The 15,890-nt window shown below is 52.4% G+C and overlaps 7 protein-coding genes across 7 annotated transcripts; 2 read left to right on the top strand and 5 right to left on the bottom strand.

The window, feature by feature from the left end:
• Window positions 1–220: 220 nt before the first annotated feature.
• BDV14DRAFT_199653 (peptidylprolyl isomerase) lies at window positions 221–1,119 on the bottom strand (the record flags this gene model as incomplete). Its single annotated transcript, XM_073773330.1, has 3 exons — window positions 221–375; window positions 533–635; window positions 967–1,119. The coding sequence occupies 3 exons, from the start codon at window positions 1,117–1,119 to the stop codon at window positions 221–223; spliced, it is 411 nt and encodes a 136-aa protein (XP_073628843.1).
• A 696-nt stretch (window positions 1,120–1,815) lies between these two features.
• On the top strand, window positions 1,816–3,013 carry BDV14DRAFT_199652 (uncharacterized protein; the record flags this gene model as incomplete). The annotated part of the gene is made up of 2 exons (XM_073773329.1): window positions 1,816–1,986; window positions 2,324–3,013. 2 exons carry the CDS (start codon window positions 1,816–1,818, stop codon window positions 3,011–3,013), a joined length of 861 nt encoding a protein of 286 aa, XP_073628842.1.
• Window positions 3,014–3,051: 38 nt separating this feature from the next.
• Window positions 3,052–4,238, bottom strand: BDV14DRAFT_199651 (putative 3-oxo-5-alpha-steroid 4-dehydrogenase; the record flags this gene model as incomplete). Its single annotated transcript, XM_073773328.1, has 3 exons — window positions 3,052–3,452; window positions 3,514–4,057; window positions 4,140–4,238. 3 exons carry the CDS (start codon window positions 4,236–4,238, stop codon window positions 3,052–3,054), a joined length of 1,044 nt encoding a protein of 347 aa, XP_073628841.1.
• A 323-nt stretch (window positions 4,239–4,561) lies between these two features.
• BDV14DRAFT_172226 (uncharacterized protein) lies at window positions 4,562–5,429 on the bottom strand. The gene has a single exon (XM_073768555.1). It carries the CDS (start codon window positions 5,211–5,213, stop codon window positions 5,013–5,015), a length of 201 nt encoding a protein of 66 aa, XP_073628840.1. The 5' UTR covers window positions 5,214–5,429; the 3' UTR covers window positions 4,562–5,012.
• A 4,431-nt stretch (window positions 5,430–9,860) lies between these two features.
• BDV14DRAFT_172223 (40S ribosomal protein eS12) lies at window positions 9,861–10,858 on the top strand. The gene is made up of 3 exons (XM_073768554.1): window positions 9,861–9,994; window positions 10,097–10,418; window positions 10,496–10,858. The coding sequence occupies exons 1-3, from the start codon at window positions 9,992–9,994 to the stop codon at window positions 10,618–10,620; spliced, it is 450 nt and encodes a 149-aa protein (XP_073628839.1). The 5' UTR covers window positions 9,861–9,991; the 3' UTR covers window positions 10,621–10,858.
• A 13-nt stretch (window positions 10,859–10,871) lies between these two features.
• Window positions 10,872–13,330, bottom strand: BDV14DRAFT_51994 (GID4/VID24 family protein). Its single transcript, XM_073776954.1, has 3 exons — window positions 13,039–13,330; window positions 11,359–12,907; window positions 10,872–11,297 (listed from the first exon to the last, which is right to left on the bottom strand). The coding sequence occupies exons 1-3, from the start codon at window positions 13,060–13,062 to the stop codon at window positions 11,107–11,109; spliced, it is 1,764 nt and encodes a 587-aa protein (XP_073628838.1). The 5' UTR covers window positions 13,063–13,330; the 3' UTR covers window positions 10,872–11,106.
• Window positions 13,331–14,154: 824 nt separating this feature from the next.
• On the bottom strand, window positions 14,155–15,816 carry BDV14DRAFT_51966 (uridine-cytidine N-ribohydrolase). The gene is made up of 5 exons (XM_073776953.1): window positions 15,610–15,816; window positions 15,532–15,539; window positions 15,257–15,461; window positions 14,878–15,194; window positions 14,155–14,824 (listed from the first exon to the last, which is right to left on the bottom strand). The coding sequence occupies exons 1-5, from the start codon at window positions 15,659–15,661 to the stop codon at window positions 14,282–14,284; spliced, it is 1,125 nt and encodes a 374-aa protein (XP_073628837.1). The 5' UTR covers window positions 15,662–15,816; the 3' UTR covers window positions 14,155–14,281.
• Window positions 15,817–15,890: the final 74 nt, after the last annotated feature.

The raw sequence follows: 15,890 nt of genomic DNA, 5'->3' as shown, positions 1-15,890 counted from the left end.
GAATCCATGTATCAGCATCCTGGTTACAGCGTTCCAACACCTTCATTAACGTAACCTTCCCTTGCCAGACAACCATCACTGCTCCCGAAAGCCTGAGCTACACACATGTATATATACATAACTATCAAACCAATGAAACCGCCCAAGAAATGGCATACTGTCCCAGCTGATTGGAAATCTGTCGTCGCAGTAAATACATCAAATGACGCATTCGTTTCGTTCACCTCCTCCCTTCAACCATAATGATATGGTACCCGTGCGCCGTCTTCGCCTCGCCGAGCTTCGGGTTCCCCGTTGTGCTGGGCTCCAGCTCAAAGGCGACGCTGGCAAAGGCGGGCTCGAGCTTTACGCGAGATTGCCAGCCTAGAGAGCCACCTGTATATATTTGCAATTAGCATGAATGTATGGCATTTACCGGCATGTTCGCAAACACAGAAGACGGCGCAGACATCAGATTAAAAAAAAAATAGATGGAGAGACAGTGAGGAACTGAAAGCAAACAGGAGAGCATGATGAACAAAGAAAGACGCACCGCTTCGAGCCTTGTCTTCCGAGTACTCCCTCGCAACGTCGTCGAATTTGGCGCCGTTGCGGATCTTCTCGAGGGCTTCTTCTTTCTTGGAGAATTTCTCGCACTGCAGGGGAAGGGTCAGTTTTTTGGTTGTTTGCTTTCTGAGTGCTTCTTGATTGTCGGTGCAGAGGAGGCGTCCAGTGACGAGTGACGAGTGGCCAGGGAGGTAGACGAGGCTGAGGAAGATGAGGGGTCAAATGCATGCAGCTCAGCGCATTGCAGGACCTATATCAGACCCAGGTCCAAATTCAGGTCCAGGTCCAGGTCCAGGTCCAGCCTTGCCTAGCCTGGCCTTCATTTCACCTCTGACCTCACCAGCGTCACTCCCACGTCGAGACTGGATCCAAATCCAGCCAAGGGCCAGTCGGAGAAATAAAAGATGTGAGATCACATACGAGAACATGGCGAACGTTAATCTCCTGTGCGCCCTTCAATTGCTGGTCCTTCTGGCCGCCCTTTCCCTTGCCAGAGGAGTCGCCAGCCTTCTCCTTCTCCTTGCCTTTGCCTTTCTTGTCGGCGGCGCCTGCCTTGGCGTCTTTCTTTCCCATGGTGAGGATTGTGTGAGAGATATGTTGGTGTCTGGAAAGAAGAAGTAGGAAAGAGAGCAGATATAAGTGGGGTGGTGGGGAGGAAAGAGCGTCACAGCCTGAAAGCTGAGGCAGATTGGAAATATACTGACCTTGACAACTTATTAAATATTCTTTATTCCTTTTGCTCGAGTCCTTAATAAATAAAGCCACTTTATTGACTACACTGTACATAGCATCACCCCATAATAATCACAACCTGTCTATGCAACGCCATTCTGAAACCGGGGCTGACTGCATCGTCAATCATCGTATACAACCAAGCCATAGGTAAGGAATCTTCCAACACCATCTTCCATCATTACTACTCCAGTACTCCTTCTCTCACAAGTCTCCGAAATGTCCGACTAAAACAACACTAACGCCACTGACAGCTCGATACATCGAAAACACCCTTCGATCCAAGGCAGGGAAATCCCCGATAGGCTGATCGCTCCCCCCAGCGCAGATTCCCCAGATCAATAGGCTGAGCTCTCCCTCCAAGGAGTCCAAGGCTCTTCTAGCTAAGATCTAAGAGAAGTCGCGTGCATATCTGCCGCAGGCAATCAGCGTTAGATTGTCCCTGTGCGCCGTCTGACTCGCCGGTCGATCTCGCCTCAACTGCCGTTCCAAACGCCGCCCGCTCTCGTTCAACGGCCAACGGGTTTGTTGATGCAGATGCAGGTGCTGCAAAACGGTAGACGTTCTCCTGCTGGTGATGCCGGCTCTGGTCTAGAGCCCACCTTGCTCTTGGACCTCGAGGCGGCCCGCATTACGCGACTCCCCGGTGATGCCTTTTACATTCCGGATTTTATCTCGGAGGTTGAGGAGGAGTATTTGCTTCGAAAGGTATGTACTTTTTGCTTTCTTTTGCACTTTGTACGAGGTACTTTGGTTGAACCCTGGCGTTGGTGCTGGTGTTGGCATGACGTTGGCTGTCCGAGTGCAGTAGGCAACTTACCACTACTACTCCTGCCTGCCAGCATCAACCTTCCTGTCTGATTCTATTCTGCCTTATAATTTTACCCCCCTGGAGCTTCGATAATACCCTCCCGTTATGACATCCCTGTCCCGTCCGTCCCGTCCCGTCCCGTCTATCACCATCACTATCACATCTTTCAACTATCACCAACACCACCATCACAAGCCAACCAACCAACTTAAACCAACTACTAACGAAACCCAGATAACCTCCGCCCCCCAACCAACCTGGAAAACCCTCTCCCGGCGGCGCCTACAAACCTACCCCAGCCCACTAACAAAATCCAACACCCTTCTAGATGCCCCCTTACCAAGTTGGCTATCAGATCCAATTCTCCCGCGCTTTGCGCAGCTCTCACTATTCGAAAATGCCCCTCACGAAAAACCCAATCATGTCCTCGTTAACGAGTACCAACGCAGACAGGGGATAATGCCCCACGAGGACGGAGGCGCATACTACCCGCTCGTCGCGACAGTTAGTCTAGGCGATGTGATTGTCCTAGATCTATACGATAAGAACGAGCAGAATCATAATCAAAATAAGGAGAACAACAACAGCAACAATGCAGAGCAAGGATCTAAACACGACGATAAAGAAGAAGAGGGTGACTCGAACCCTCGGCAGCCGAAACCCACCCACCGCATCCTGCAAGAGCGCCGCAGCCTGCTTATTACGCGCGGCGCACTCTACAGTGATTTCCTGCATGGTATCGCGGAGGTCGAGAGGGACGAAGGTCTAGATGAGGATGAGATCTGTAATTGGGGTTTATTGCGGGATCCGGAACTCTTTGCCGGGGGGTACAATGAGAGGGGGACGAGGATGAGTTTGACGTATCGGGATGTGTTGAAAGTGTCCAAAGTTGGGGGTGCTATGAAGTTTCTGAATAAGAAGTAGATTGGAAGTGTAAACTAGATAAACTAGAATAGTCTAGTCTAGAATATGAACGGAATCATATTCCATTTCCCTTTCACAGCTGCATCGCCGAATTTCTGCCTATACCATGTTCGCGTCGTCGAGGCCGTAATACCCAGATTAACAGCGACGAAAAACACAGCCGATAAAAGCGTCTTATTAAAGGTCTCGCCCTGCGGAGCACCTAGCAGCGCGAGGGATAGATAAATAATGCACTCGGCTGTGTAATGCGGGCACAGGATGTAACTAAACATAGGGTGAGCTGGCAGTGTATATTTCTCCAACGAGAAAAGATAATGGTGGCAGTCGTGTTGGAGACCCGATGCAATGATGAACATTGGCAAGCTGATAAGCGTGCGTCCGCTGAAGCGGCTCGTGAGGTTGAAGTCGTCTAGACTCAGGTTGTAAGATTGGACCGTTCCTGCGGTACTAAAATCAGCCAATGCCGAAAGTCGATTCTGGAAATATAATTTGGCTCGCACCTGCTCCTTCAATCCAGACTGCGACTGCGACGGCCAGATAAAACCCGACGCCGGCGAGCCAATGAACGAACCACATCTTCGAGCTCGAGGGCTTGGAGAAGCTAAGACACTCATGTAACCGTCTCACCCCCTGGATCAGCATCAGCCCCCAGGCCAGCAGGACCTGGTTGATCGAGACATGCTGCTGCTGCAAGTGCTCTGGGTTGATTCGAGTCGCGATGGCTTGGAACGCGTGCCCGTGAGACAGCAGCTGCAAAGCCCAGAAGATCGACGACAGCACCGAGATGACGTAGAACTGCGTGAAGTGGCTGTGAGGGACTCGCAACGCAGCAATGTAATCAAGGGCGCGTGCCACCGGGGACCCAACCGGAGGGCCCGAGGACAAAGACGAGGACGAGGACGAGGCTGAGGTTGACTTGGATGCCGGCTTCGTGGTTGACGATGAGACGGAGGTTTCTGACTCGGCCGCAGCTGTTGATGTCGCACGAGCGCCATAGGGAATGAAGCGCGACCGAAGGGAATCTGGCAGGCTGACGGTGAAGATCTGGGGAATTTAGTCTTCGTCCATTCTAGAAGGAAACCGGTCGATAGTGCCAATGCAGCTGTGGTTTCCAAATGTTTCATACCGTGCAGGCTGCGAAAAGAAAGAATGCTCGAAGTGCGTCAACCGCGTCCATATTTGCGCTGGAGAGCGCGGTGTCAACGAAATGAGCAATGAAGTCCATCTTGATGCTCCGCTGGGGGAGAAATCCAATGTGAACCTGGGGAGTGATCTCCCGCTTGCCAACTATTGGGAATGTTGCGACTTGCGAGATGACAGGAGAAAGTGACGATGAGACATTGGAATCCCGAGGTTTGCTCGGTCTTGTCTCGGTTTTGATTACGACATGCCGCCGTGAAGCTGCAGTCTGTAGGTTAGCATCTCACCCATCAGGCCGGCACTTTGCTGTCAATGATCAGTGTGAGCATGGTTAGTTTGGATATCAATAGCAATGAAGCCAGTCTCAATGGCTGATTATAGAAACTTGCATGTATGTACGCAGTAGAGTCTCTTTCACAAGCCGGTCCCGGTCGCAGGCAAGCCTGGTCAGGTCACGGGCTTGCCTGCTTTCCCCTCTTTCTGTCCCGTGACTGCCAGCCTGAAAACAGCAATTTGTAGGAGGATCCCGAAATCTGCGCAGACGGAGTGACCGGTGGGGCGATAAGCTGAGCAGGCCTGATATGTGAGTGGTTGAGCGAGGCAGATCAGGGTGGATCTTCTCAAAAGGCAACATCAGCTAAGCCGCAAGCGGGCAAGAGCCATGAGAGAGAGAGCTGATTTGGCGAATAAGTGGATGCCTGTCTTTGGTGAGGTTGGGCGGCGACCAGGGAAACCCCCTGAAAGGCGCGTGGTGAGTGGTTGACTGCCAGCTTCATCCGCCACAATCCAGTTTCATCCGCCCTCTCCCCGCTCGCTTTGGGCCTTCGCGCATCGCAGAATCATCGATCAAATGCCGTGCTCAGATATGTCGCCGGGATGGGAACTGCTGCTGCCATGATACCGTAGCCTTGAAGCCTTGACGAGCCTTGACGACCCGTTTTCGAGGTGATTGACACGAGACCGAAGATTCTTGCCCTCGACTGAGATGACTCTGACTGCGGTCTGACGGAATCGAAACACCGTTCCCATCATGGCCACTCATGGTATCCAGTGTGGCCATATTATAGTGGCCACACTGGAATTTGGACAGTTGAGACTACAGAGTAGTAGTCCAACAGAGTACTCTCTAGTCTACTCTGGTCAACATTGACGCTTCGAGTCGAATTATTACGACGGCAGCTCGAGCAGCGTAGTGCCACAGTGCCGCCTGAGGCCACAGGGCGGCGTAGTGAGAGAGTATCCTCTGCTGCCACCACACCCAAAGTAGTCGCACCCCCAGTCGTAGACCCAGTTCCAGTCTTGGTCTCTGTTTCGCTTCTTCTTCCTTCCTCCTTTCTCTCTCTCTCTTCTCCCAACTTTGTTCACCATTATTCCGTACTCCCCTCTTCGCCTTCGACCTCGACCTTTCACCTTCGACTCTTTACCACTTATTCGCCCTTACAACTACCCATCCGTCTTCATTCCTCGCTCCACCACTCGAATCTACGATTAACTCTCTACCGTCTACCACCATCTTCTCCTCGCGACCGCTGCTTGGACTCGACGAGACTTGAGCCGATCGGGTCTTCGTCTTGTCGTCTTTAATCAGTCACCATTAATCCCACAATTCTCGCCGTTCAATCCTCTCCGCCGCTACCTAGCGTGGTTGACCACTGGCTTCCGCGCACCACTGGCGTTCGTGACCTCGAACCCACCCTGTCCGTCACGGCCTCCCAAAATGTCGAGCAGAATACAGAGAGGTCGAGTGTTACCGCTATGAGTGATGTTGACACTGTTCCCTCGCTACCGGCTGTCCTGGATCCCGGACAACAGAACGCGTTAGCTGCTAAGGTGAATAGTCAGCCTCCCTTGGGGCCGCCCTCCCCCAGAATACCGTCGCTTCCACCGGCTCCACGAGCTGAAGATGTACTCGCGAAGGAGGTAGATGCTGCTGGGGACGGTGAGGGACCCCCAAGTCCCAAGGCTGATTCGGAGGCGGAAACCATAATCCAGTCCGGTCGCGAGTCGCTTTCCCCCGAGAAAAGACGAAAATTCATCAAACACGAACCGAGACGGCGTGATGACGAGCGTGATCGTGCTGGCGATAATGAACTGCCTTCAAGCGATGTTCAGGTGAGGAAGAGCAGGCCAGTGGATGAGGATCGCCGTGATAAAACTGATGGTGTACCGCGCCCAGCGAGTCCTCGGTGGAGAGAAAACTCGCCATCTATAGTCAAGCAGGAGAAGTTCGACGATTCTCACTCTGTTTCGAGCCGGTCAGAGACCACGAGAACCTCGAGAAAACGCAGTTTCAGCGAAAGCGTCAATGGAGAGTCAGATGTTAGTCGGCGCGGGCGCCACAAGGATTCACCTGTGCGCAGTCGTGAGGACCATATCCTAGGCAATGGGGTTGTCTTCCCTCGTCCCGCGTCTACCGACCGTTCGGTCTCGCCAGTTCGCCAGACGCACAAGCGAACTGCCTCTGGTCCCCAACTCACCAACGGAAAGAAGAAGAAAGCGCCCGCGCCCTTAATCACCGGCTTCAACCGACAAAGCTCCGAAGATCGCCAGTCAGTCTCGTCAGCCAATGGATCTCCATTCCCGAGTGCTCATGCGCGAAAAATTGTCTCGGCCGATGGAGCTTCAGCTTCGCCAGCTCGACCGACCAACTATAAGAAGCTGCGCGACCAGAATGGTCGAACCCGTCTGGCGCGTGCATGTGCGGCTCAGGAATTGGAGTCAGTGATTCAACGCCACGAAGAACGACCGGAAGACCTGAATGTTTCTGACAATGCGGGGAATACACCTCTGCAAATAGCCTCTCTGGAGGGTTGCGCGCCAATAGTGAAGTACCTAATAGCAGCAGGCTGTGAAGTTGAAACATGCAATATTGACAAGGATACACCATTGATTGATGCGGCGGAAAACGGTCACGAGGATGTTGTGAAGATTCTTCTCGACGCAGGCGCGAACCCGCGGGCCGTTAACTCTCAAGGTGATGAGCCTAGTGACTTGGTACCGGATGACTGTGACGAGATCCGACGGCTGCTGGAAGAAGCTAAAGCCAAGCCACGACCCAACCGCCGTTCAGAGGAGGCAACTACTGCTCCCAACCGAGAATCATCCTCGCGAAGAATCTCTGGTGCCAGCCCTCGCGAATCCCCTCCACTTTTCAGCACAATGGCAACAAAACGAAAGAGCGTGCGAAGCGAAGCCACCAGGAACGACCTTCTATGGACCAAGGCTACTCCCGAGAATCTTCAAGCTTTTGCTGCCAAAGGCGACATCGCTGGCGTTGCAAACATTCTCAACGTGGGACAGAAGGCCGACACGGAATCAATGATTGCCGCTGCGAAAGGTGGCCACGATGAGGTCTTGTCGCTTCTTCTAGGTATGGGCGATGCGAATCCTGATCCCGCTCCAGTCAAATCTCAAAAGGCCGGTCACAACACTCCGATGCTGGCCGCCATTGGCCGCGGGAACTTGGCAGTGATCAAACTTTTTCTCGATCAACCCGGATTCAATCCCGCCCGTCGGATCTACGATGGGTTGACCTATTTTGAGCTATCAAGGAAACGCCGGGCAGATAACTGGGAGGAGGAGTATGATACACTCAAAGAGGCTTACGACAACTACATTGGCAGCAAGAAGCAACGCAAAGCTGATATGCCATCACCTCGCCGGGCGCGGGACAAAGAGAAGGAAAGCAAGAGGCCTGCCCGCAAAGAGTCACCTTCACCCGCTCGGTCGAGAAAGCACGGTAGTCCTGGACCGCGTGACGTACCTAAAGATCCTGCTGTACCTCGGGAAAAGAAGGGCATCGCGCACCCAAGGGACAAATCCGGCATTCCTCGGCCCAAAAACTCGCATCACGATATCGAATCATCTCGCCCAGAATCTGTTAGGCACAGGGCGATACTGAACGATGGAGACTCAAATAGAGGCGAGGATATAGTCAAGCGAAGACGCTTAATCGCGGGACGACCACCTCAGGATCGCGACCGGAAGGCACCGAGCTTGCCCTCGTCAGACTCACTATCAGGACGTGAAGATGTTACCAAGGCGCGCCCTGATCGATCTTCTGAACCAGTATCCAAAGCCCCACAATTGAAACGTGGACGTAGCAGTGCTAGTCCCGAGCGACCTCGTTCTCGCGGGCCCGAGGCCGAGCGTCAGCGTGAATTATTGAAGAAAAAGAGAAGGGTTCTATCCGAGGAGGGTGCAACAAATGTCACGAATGGAGGCTTGAAAAAGCATAACACGGCTGCGGCTGGTGATGTCAAATCGCCGCCTCGACAGAAAACCGCCAATGCTACTGACGCCAAAAGGGATCGCTCGCAGGATTCACGTGCTGCTCCTTCGAAAGACCGACAATCGGTGAAAGAAGAGCAAGAAAAGCACGAATTGGCTGATATTCCCAGGGCCGAGTCCAATGCAATGGATGTTGACAAGGAAGGACCGCAGACAGAGGAGAAGTCGAAGCGGAAGTCATCGGATTTAGCAGGATCCGCTACAGCCGGGCCACAACGTGCCCCTAGCGAAACGACAGAACAAAGCACGGCCGAGAAAGAAAAGAAAGAGCGATTAGCAGAGGAAGCACGAGTCGAAGCAGAGAAAGCTCGAGTCCAAAAGGAAGAAGAGGAACGAGTGGCTCGTGTGGCCCGTATCGCCCAGGAGAAGGCCGAAGAAGAGCGCAAACGAAAGGAGGCCGAGCAACGGCGGATCAAGCAAGCTGAAGACGAGCGTCAGAAGCGGCTTGAGCAGGAACGACAGCGACAAGCCAAGATCCGCAGAGATCAGGAAAAGGACGAGCAACGTCGACGCGATGCCCTTCCTAGTCGGTTGTGCATAGCGGCCAACCTCGTCGGATCCAGCGACCCTCAAGCCCGCAACCACGCGTGGCTGAAGAAGTTCATGCCGGTGGTCACAGCAGAGACCAAACAACTTAATCCAAATTGCAGTGCAGACGTTGCCAGCGATCGATGGGTTCCAAACTACCTTGTTGCGCCGCTGCTAGCGACCAATGACCTTCACCTGTCTCAATATGCGGGCTGGGAGAAGAAGGACGCAACGGATACCCAGAAAATGAACCTTTGGCGAGTTACGCGGCGAATGCTTGTGCAGGCGGATGATACCGAGTTCTTGACGGCGTCATTTGGACAAATTATGCAGAAGGACAGCGAGACCAGAAGCAAGTATTTTGCTATGGATCGTATTTTCTGGATCAAGGTATGCTCCTTATTTTATAGTTTTGATGGCCATACACTAACTTGACCAGCTTTCCGACTTCATGGACCTTGTCCCTCACATTCCGCATCTGCATGGCCTCGACATTCAGTTTTTGAAGATGCATATCGACAAAGAACCGGAATCGATTGCTGTTGAACCGCCTCAACCGAATGGAATTAATGGACCGCATGTTGAAAACCCTGGTCTTCACGAACAGGGTTTGACTAATGGCTATGGACACAGCCGGCCGAGTACATATGTCTGATTCTTCTTTGTCCGCACACTTGTACAGGTGGACGATTTTACTTGCATGTATGACTATGATACCTCTGTTGACACGCGATACACGACCAGTAGTTGGATAGATGAGCAGCTTGCTGCTGAATACAACTGAAATAATTATTTACGTTCCAGTAATGTGGTTGTAAATGCTGTGCTCTAAGCACCGCAGATGAAACTGTCACGTGAACTCAAGTCACGTGATATGACTAAGCCGTAGGGCACACGGAGCTAACCTAGGCGAGCGGAAATTAGCAGGACATCCCACAATTCACTACCAGATCTACTACATCAACCACCACTCTTCGAGGATATTCCGACATATTCACATCGAATAACCACACCATCAAAATGGTGCGTACCCTCCAGCACCCCAATCCCAATCGCACATTGGCAACCAATACACCACCATGAACCCCTCAGTCCAAAAACTAACATGAGTTTTTTTCTATATAGTCGGACGGAGAAGAGACCCAATCCAACCCCCCCCTCGCCGCCGAGGAGGTCGAAGTCCCCGCCGAGTCCGGCAGCGGCCAGATGTCCGTCCTCGACGCCCTCAAGGGTGTTCTTCGCATCTCGCTCATCCACGACGGTCTCGCCCGTGGTCTCCGTGAGGCCGCCAAGGCCCTTGACCGTCGCCAGGCTCACATGTGTGTCCTGAACGAGGGCTGCGAGGAGGAGGCCTACAAGAAGCTTGTTGTTGCGCTCTGCTCCGAGCACAAGATTCCTCTCATCAAGGTTCCTGATGGGAAGATGCTTGGCGAGTGGGTTGGTCTTTGTATGTGCTTCCTTTTCTCATTGGAATTGCTGGTTGGGAATCATTGGGAGAGATTGCTAACGGTTGTGCGTGTACAGGCCAGCTCGACCGCGAGGGTAACGCCCGCAAGGTCGTCAACTGCTCTTGCGTTGTTGTTAAGGACTGGGGTGAGGAGAGCCAGGAGCGCAGCGTTCTCCTCAACTACTTCCAGACTGAGCAGTAGATTACTCCTTCCGATCTGTTAATTGACGGCCAACATAGGGTGTGGCGGGATACGTGATATGATGTGATGGGATGGATTTGCTGGAGGGGTTTAGTTACTTGTCTGCTGGTGAGAAAGTTCGGTCATGTTGTGTCGATCTAAGCGGGTCTTTCTGCCTTGGCTGTTGAGGATTGAGGATTTAGTCTATGTTCTACGGACGATTAAAAAAGGGTTGAACTAAGCATTTATCTTTCGTTTTCGTCTTGTAGGTCGTAAGATTGAATTTGTAGTTTTCATTGTCTACCGAGTAAGTATAAACACTAGATCTTTGGACCTAGATGAGAAAAGTAAGTAAAGCAAAGTAGGTACAATCGAGAATCTGACAATAGACAAACACCAGCTATGCGATTGTATCATGACAAGCACGCCACCCATAAAAAACGCCTGGAAGCGAGAAAAAGCACGCAAGTCAAACAAGCAAATCAAGAGTTGCAAGGTGCAAGCGAGCTAACGGAAACTATACGACGGCCGGGTCATCTTCTTCATCTCCGGCTTCAAGGACAGTTGCTGATATGGCGAGCTGCCGGGGTCATAGTATAGACCTTCGATGCTGCCGCTTTCGCGGTGGAGTGAGATGTAGTAGAAGCCTGATATCGTGAGGCCCTGGCGGGCGTCTGTAGGTGTTATGAAACATCGTTCTGCGTTGCGATATCGGTTAGCCTGCTGTCCTGATGAATATGAGATAATTGGTGAACCAACCCTTCCACCGCATCAAGATCCACCCCTTGCAAAGCTGCTCCGTCATCCATTTTCGAGATACCAGGTTCCGCGTCACCTCTTCATCAGTTAGGTTCTTGAAAGGCTGCAATTCCCGCCAGTAGGTGCTGTCGATCTCGGCATCTGCTTTGAAGTTTTTCGTCTCGAGGGTGTGTGAATTGAAGTCGATGATCTCGCCTTCTAGGAAGGTCACGATGTGCGCTTCGTGGGACGGCGATGTTTTGTCGGGAATGTTATATGCTTCCATTGTCCCTGACAGTGTCATATCGTGGGTGTTAATATCGTGAATGGTCACCTTAACCGGCCAATTCTCGTCCTTGCCGCTATCTAGGTTGTAGACTTGGCCGGCAAAATATCGTCTTCCGTTTGCTGTTTGTATGCTGATCCGATGCTGGTCGCTGCCGTTCACGATCATTGGGTTATTGGACGAACCCCCTCCTTGCTGAGGGAGAATGACGCTCGTGCTGCTTGCGGCTCTTTGGAAACCACTGAACGTCATACCTGGACGGAGCCATGAGCATTCTGGCGGTGGACACAACGAGGATGTGTCGAGGATAAAGTCGTCCTTGTCCCAAGATAAAAGATCGAGATGTTCCACGAAGCCCCCGGCAGACGCAGATGTGAGGCTTTCTTCGAAGGAGTTGGAATAGCGGAGTTGATCAAGGTATCTGATAGTCTCTTTCAGTCGAGGGCAAGGCGGGTTGTCGAGGTGCATCTGTCGGTGAGCGCTGACCCGCGCGCGCACATCGTTATGTGTAAGAACTCGATGCGGTTCGCTGCGACCACTGGGAAGGAACCGATAAGCTCTCGACGCGGACCCTGCGTTGGATCGTTCTCGGGGGTCCTCTGCGCGGTCGAGCAGGTAATCTTGCAGGGTTCGTGTGCGTGAGAATCTGGGTTGACGCGGAGGTGGTATAGAAGGTAGTAAAGGTTCAATTGTCGACCCTTGTCCACTAGACCTGTGGTTACTCTCCGTCGACCCTTGTCCACTAGACCTGTGGTTACTCTCCGTCGGGCCGTTGGGAACTGTCGGCGGACTTCTCAGACGTGTAGAGCGTCTTGACGCGCTCCGTTCAGACATCCGGCCAAGCCATGACGTGAGCGCATTATTGTGAATCGGCGGATAAGGGATATCGTCGTCTTCGTCATCGGATGCCGGAGCCCAGCCGTAGAGTTGACGGGAATTCGAGACCCTGCCTTCGTAGTTGGGCAGGTTGCTATTATTCATTGTACCGTAACTCTCCTCATTCGCACCGGAGCGCTGGCGACGCAGGATCGGGATGCGACGGTTTATTTCAACCGACATGCGCAGGCCTGCATCATCGGGGTCTATCGGGTCGACATCAAGGCCGGCTAGAATCTGCTGTCGGCGGCGGAGCTGGCGACTTATTAAGGAAGAGGAAGGATCGGGCGGAGATCGTACACGAGACCGCAAAAAACTCACGTTGTCATTGTGAGCATCGTCTGACACGGCGGCGGGGAGAGACTGGAGGGAAGACGCAGCAGCCGACGGCGATCGGGAGGGGGCATCCTGCAGAGAACAACAGATAAGTACAGGCCGTGGCGCAGTAGATTAAATGGAAGTAAGTTTGCTCAGAGGCAAAGAGCTCCTGCAATAATTCTCGGGGGCCCAGGCTTTGAAGAACAAATAGAAAGACGTACAGAGGGCGAATTGACCGGGGGCATGATATCCGGGGTTATCGGGCTGGTCGTGGGGAGGCGCAGAGACAGTGCGCCCGATGGGACGAGGCATGCAGTAGACAGTGGAGACTGGCGATGAGAACGAGAAGACAGGAAAGTAGAGTAAAAGAGTAGTTTTAGAGAGAGAGCAGGTGATGTGAGTTTGAAGAATAATGAGGCGATGGAGAAGGAAACGAGAGCCCGAGGCCATCCCGATCGAGTCTGAAGTCTGAAACCGAACTTCACTTGATTCCAACACCTGATCCTCTGCCCCGAACCCCAAATCCGTACTCAACTCGCGCCATCTTCTGCTTCTTGACATATCTTTGGAGTTTAGTATACCCCGCACAGTATAAATGTCGTGGCAGTGGACAGACTCAGACTTGTATGCATGGCCCGACGTCTCCGCTGACTGCGTACAGTACACTATCACCATTCACCACATCCACACCAGCATAATCTACATGGCTATAGCCAACATCTTCACCCAAAATTCTGCCAGCAATCATGCACTCTGACTTTGGACTGCTCCACCGCTAGTCATGATTAGCGCGATCCTCCCGATGCTTTGTCCGACTATACGAACTGGACCTCATGGGCGTCCCATTTCTCCTAAACGGTCCATTATGGCGTCACCTACTGCAGGTCGCACAGATTCGCTGCTTCGCGGAAAACCTGCCGACAGGGCTCGCATGATGTATCGATACTCGGAGTGTCTGTCATTCCGCCGAAGGAAGCCGGGAAAATGTGCCTCAGAACGTCATTCGTTCTTTGAAGTGCGTCCCGGGATTCCTTTGTCTAGGTCTCAGATACACCAAGGAGTTATACATTGCTCCTTGAAGATTGTACACAACTGCAAAGCAAGAACAACGCAGATGACTCTTCGAGGACACGGCGGTTGAATTTGACTTCACCAAACCACCTTTGGGAGAATCAGACCACGTTATATCCTGCGTTGACTGTACGGCCCGATCCGCTCATTTACATATTAGACCTTATGCACGAACTTTTTTTTCTAGAGAACCTGTCAGCACAGCATTGAGCCTACCGGAAGTATATCAATCAATCGACTCAAGATCCTGGTTGACTTCGGCTCTTTGGAAGAGGATGTCCCGTTGTAACCAGTATTGGCATTGTTCTATCTACAGTCCAACCGTAACTCATACCCAATATATACCGTCTATTCAAAAATATGTACCGCATGCCTCAAGGCCTCCGAAAAGACTCACGCCGCACGTGCGGCATTCAACTTGTCCGCCCGTTGGATAGAGTCCAGAATTGTACCCCAAAATCCGTCCAAATCCACGGCACGCGGTATACATACACCAGTAGGATTGCTAGTAACCACCGAGCGACCGAGCGACCCCACCAGAGCAACGTCCGTCCCGTGAAGCCCATCGGTGACAACGGTAACAGCGAAACGCTCTCCATTACGGTCATCGAACTTGACAGCTTGCTCTGGGTGCTTGCTTGCGAATTCTGGGTTGAGTGACGAAATGGCTGCGGCTACAGCGAGGGGATCGTGGAGGGGAGGACCCGCTGTCATGCCGAAGACAGTTTCGTAGGTCGAGGCAAAGAAGACGAGGAGTTCGTAGAGCATTCGGCGGAGCACCGTTGGCTGTGTAAATTCGTCACCGTCCCCATGGAGAATGCGCTTTTGAACTTCTTTGGTACCTAGGACTTGGTGCGTCAGGTCGAGCGCCATCAGGTGTGTTTTGGGGGCGAGGACGTCGTTGCTGAAAATCGATTGGGAAGCTTCAGGGTCGCACTGGAGGAATCACAATTAGCATAGCAAAGAGGGATAATTGCCGGAGGACGCACATAGATGTTAAACTCCGCCAGCGGAGTCACATTTCCGATTCTCTTCTCCTGTCCAGCTAATCTACTAATAGGGGCACCTGCGAATCCATCACCAACACCGCCGCCCATGATACTAAGGCCTTTGATATGTGCCGCAACTTCGGGGAACGTCGCAAAGAGCAAGGCGACGTTTGTTAGTGTACCCGTGGCTATAACCCAAGCTGTACCCGCGGATTGAGCCATAAGGGCATCGCGCATAGCAAGAATGGGATTCCTGTCGGTGATTGGGGCTCTTGAGGCCTTAGGGAGAAGATCGGTTCCGTCAATCCCCGAGTCACCTGTATAACGCCATTGCGTCCGTTAGCTGATGTGAGCACTTCTTGGAATGTAGGTCGCTGACCGTGGATGTTGGGAGCGTGCACTGCGGGTCTGCAGAAAGGCTTTTTCGTTCCTGGATAAACAGGAATCTCTGGCTTGCCGATCGCCTCTAGTACTCTGGTGGCATTGATGGTGGTGTTCTCCAAAGAAGCGTTTCCGTGGATCGTCGTGATACCCAGGAGGTTCAAGGAGGGGTGATGAGCCGCAAGGAGAATTGCGAACGCATCCTACAGCCCAGAAAGTGCAAGTTAGATTCCTGGTAGCTCAACCATGGGGTAACCTCGAAATAGCACTCACATCGTGACCTGGAGAGCAATGGTCAGCAATCTGGTCAACAGTGGGGTATAGATAAGGATGGGGAAAAGGACGGCAGACCAGGGTCACAATCCAGCCAAAGAGGGACTAAGCTGTCTGTTGTTGTAGCCATAATATGTACTATAAGCAGCGAGAAAAGCCACGAATTACAAATCCGACGGATGCTACAGGCTTGGACGTGGATGTTTACTCTGGAGTCTGGAGTCGGAGATGGAGCCAGGAGGCGGGGATGCGATAAGACCTTATCAGCAAGCCCTGAGCCCTATTTACCTGATCGGGACATGCAGTGACGTTAAGGTTCATAGTCGCGTCTCGGAGAAGTTGACGATCAACGACTGCAT

Source organism: Aspergillus stella-maris (assembly GCF_047715825.1).
Source record: "Aspergillus stella-maris strain CBS 113639 unplaced genomic scaffold BDV14scaffold_23, whole genome shotgun sequence".
NCBI lineage: Eukaryota > Fungi > Ascomycota > Eurotiomycetes > Eurotiales > Aspergillaceae > Aspergillus > Aspergillus stella-maris.
The sequence above is the reverse complement of the archived record's forward strand: the minus strand, read 5'-3'. Positions and strand labels throughout refer to the sequence as shown.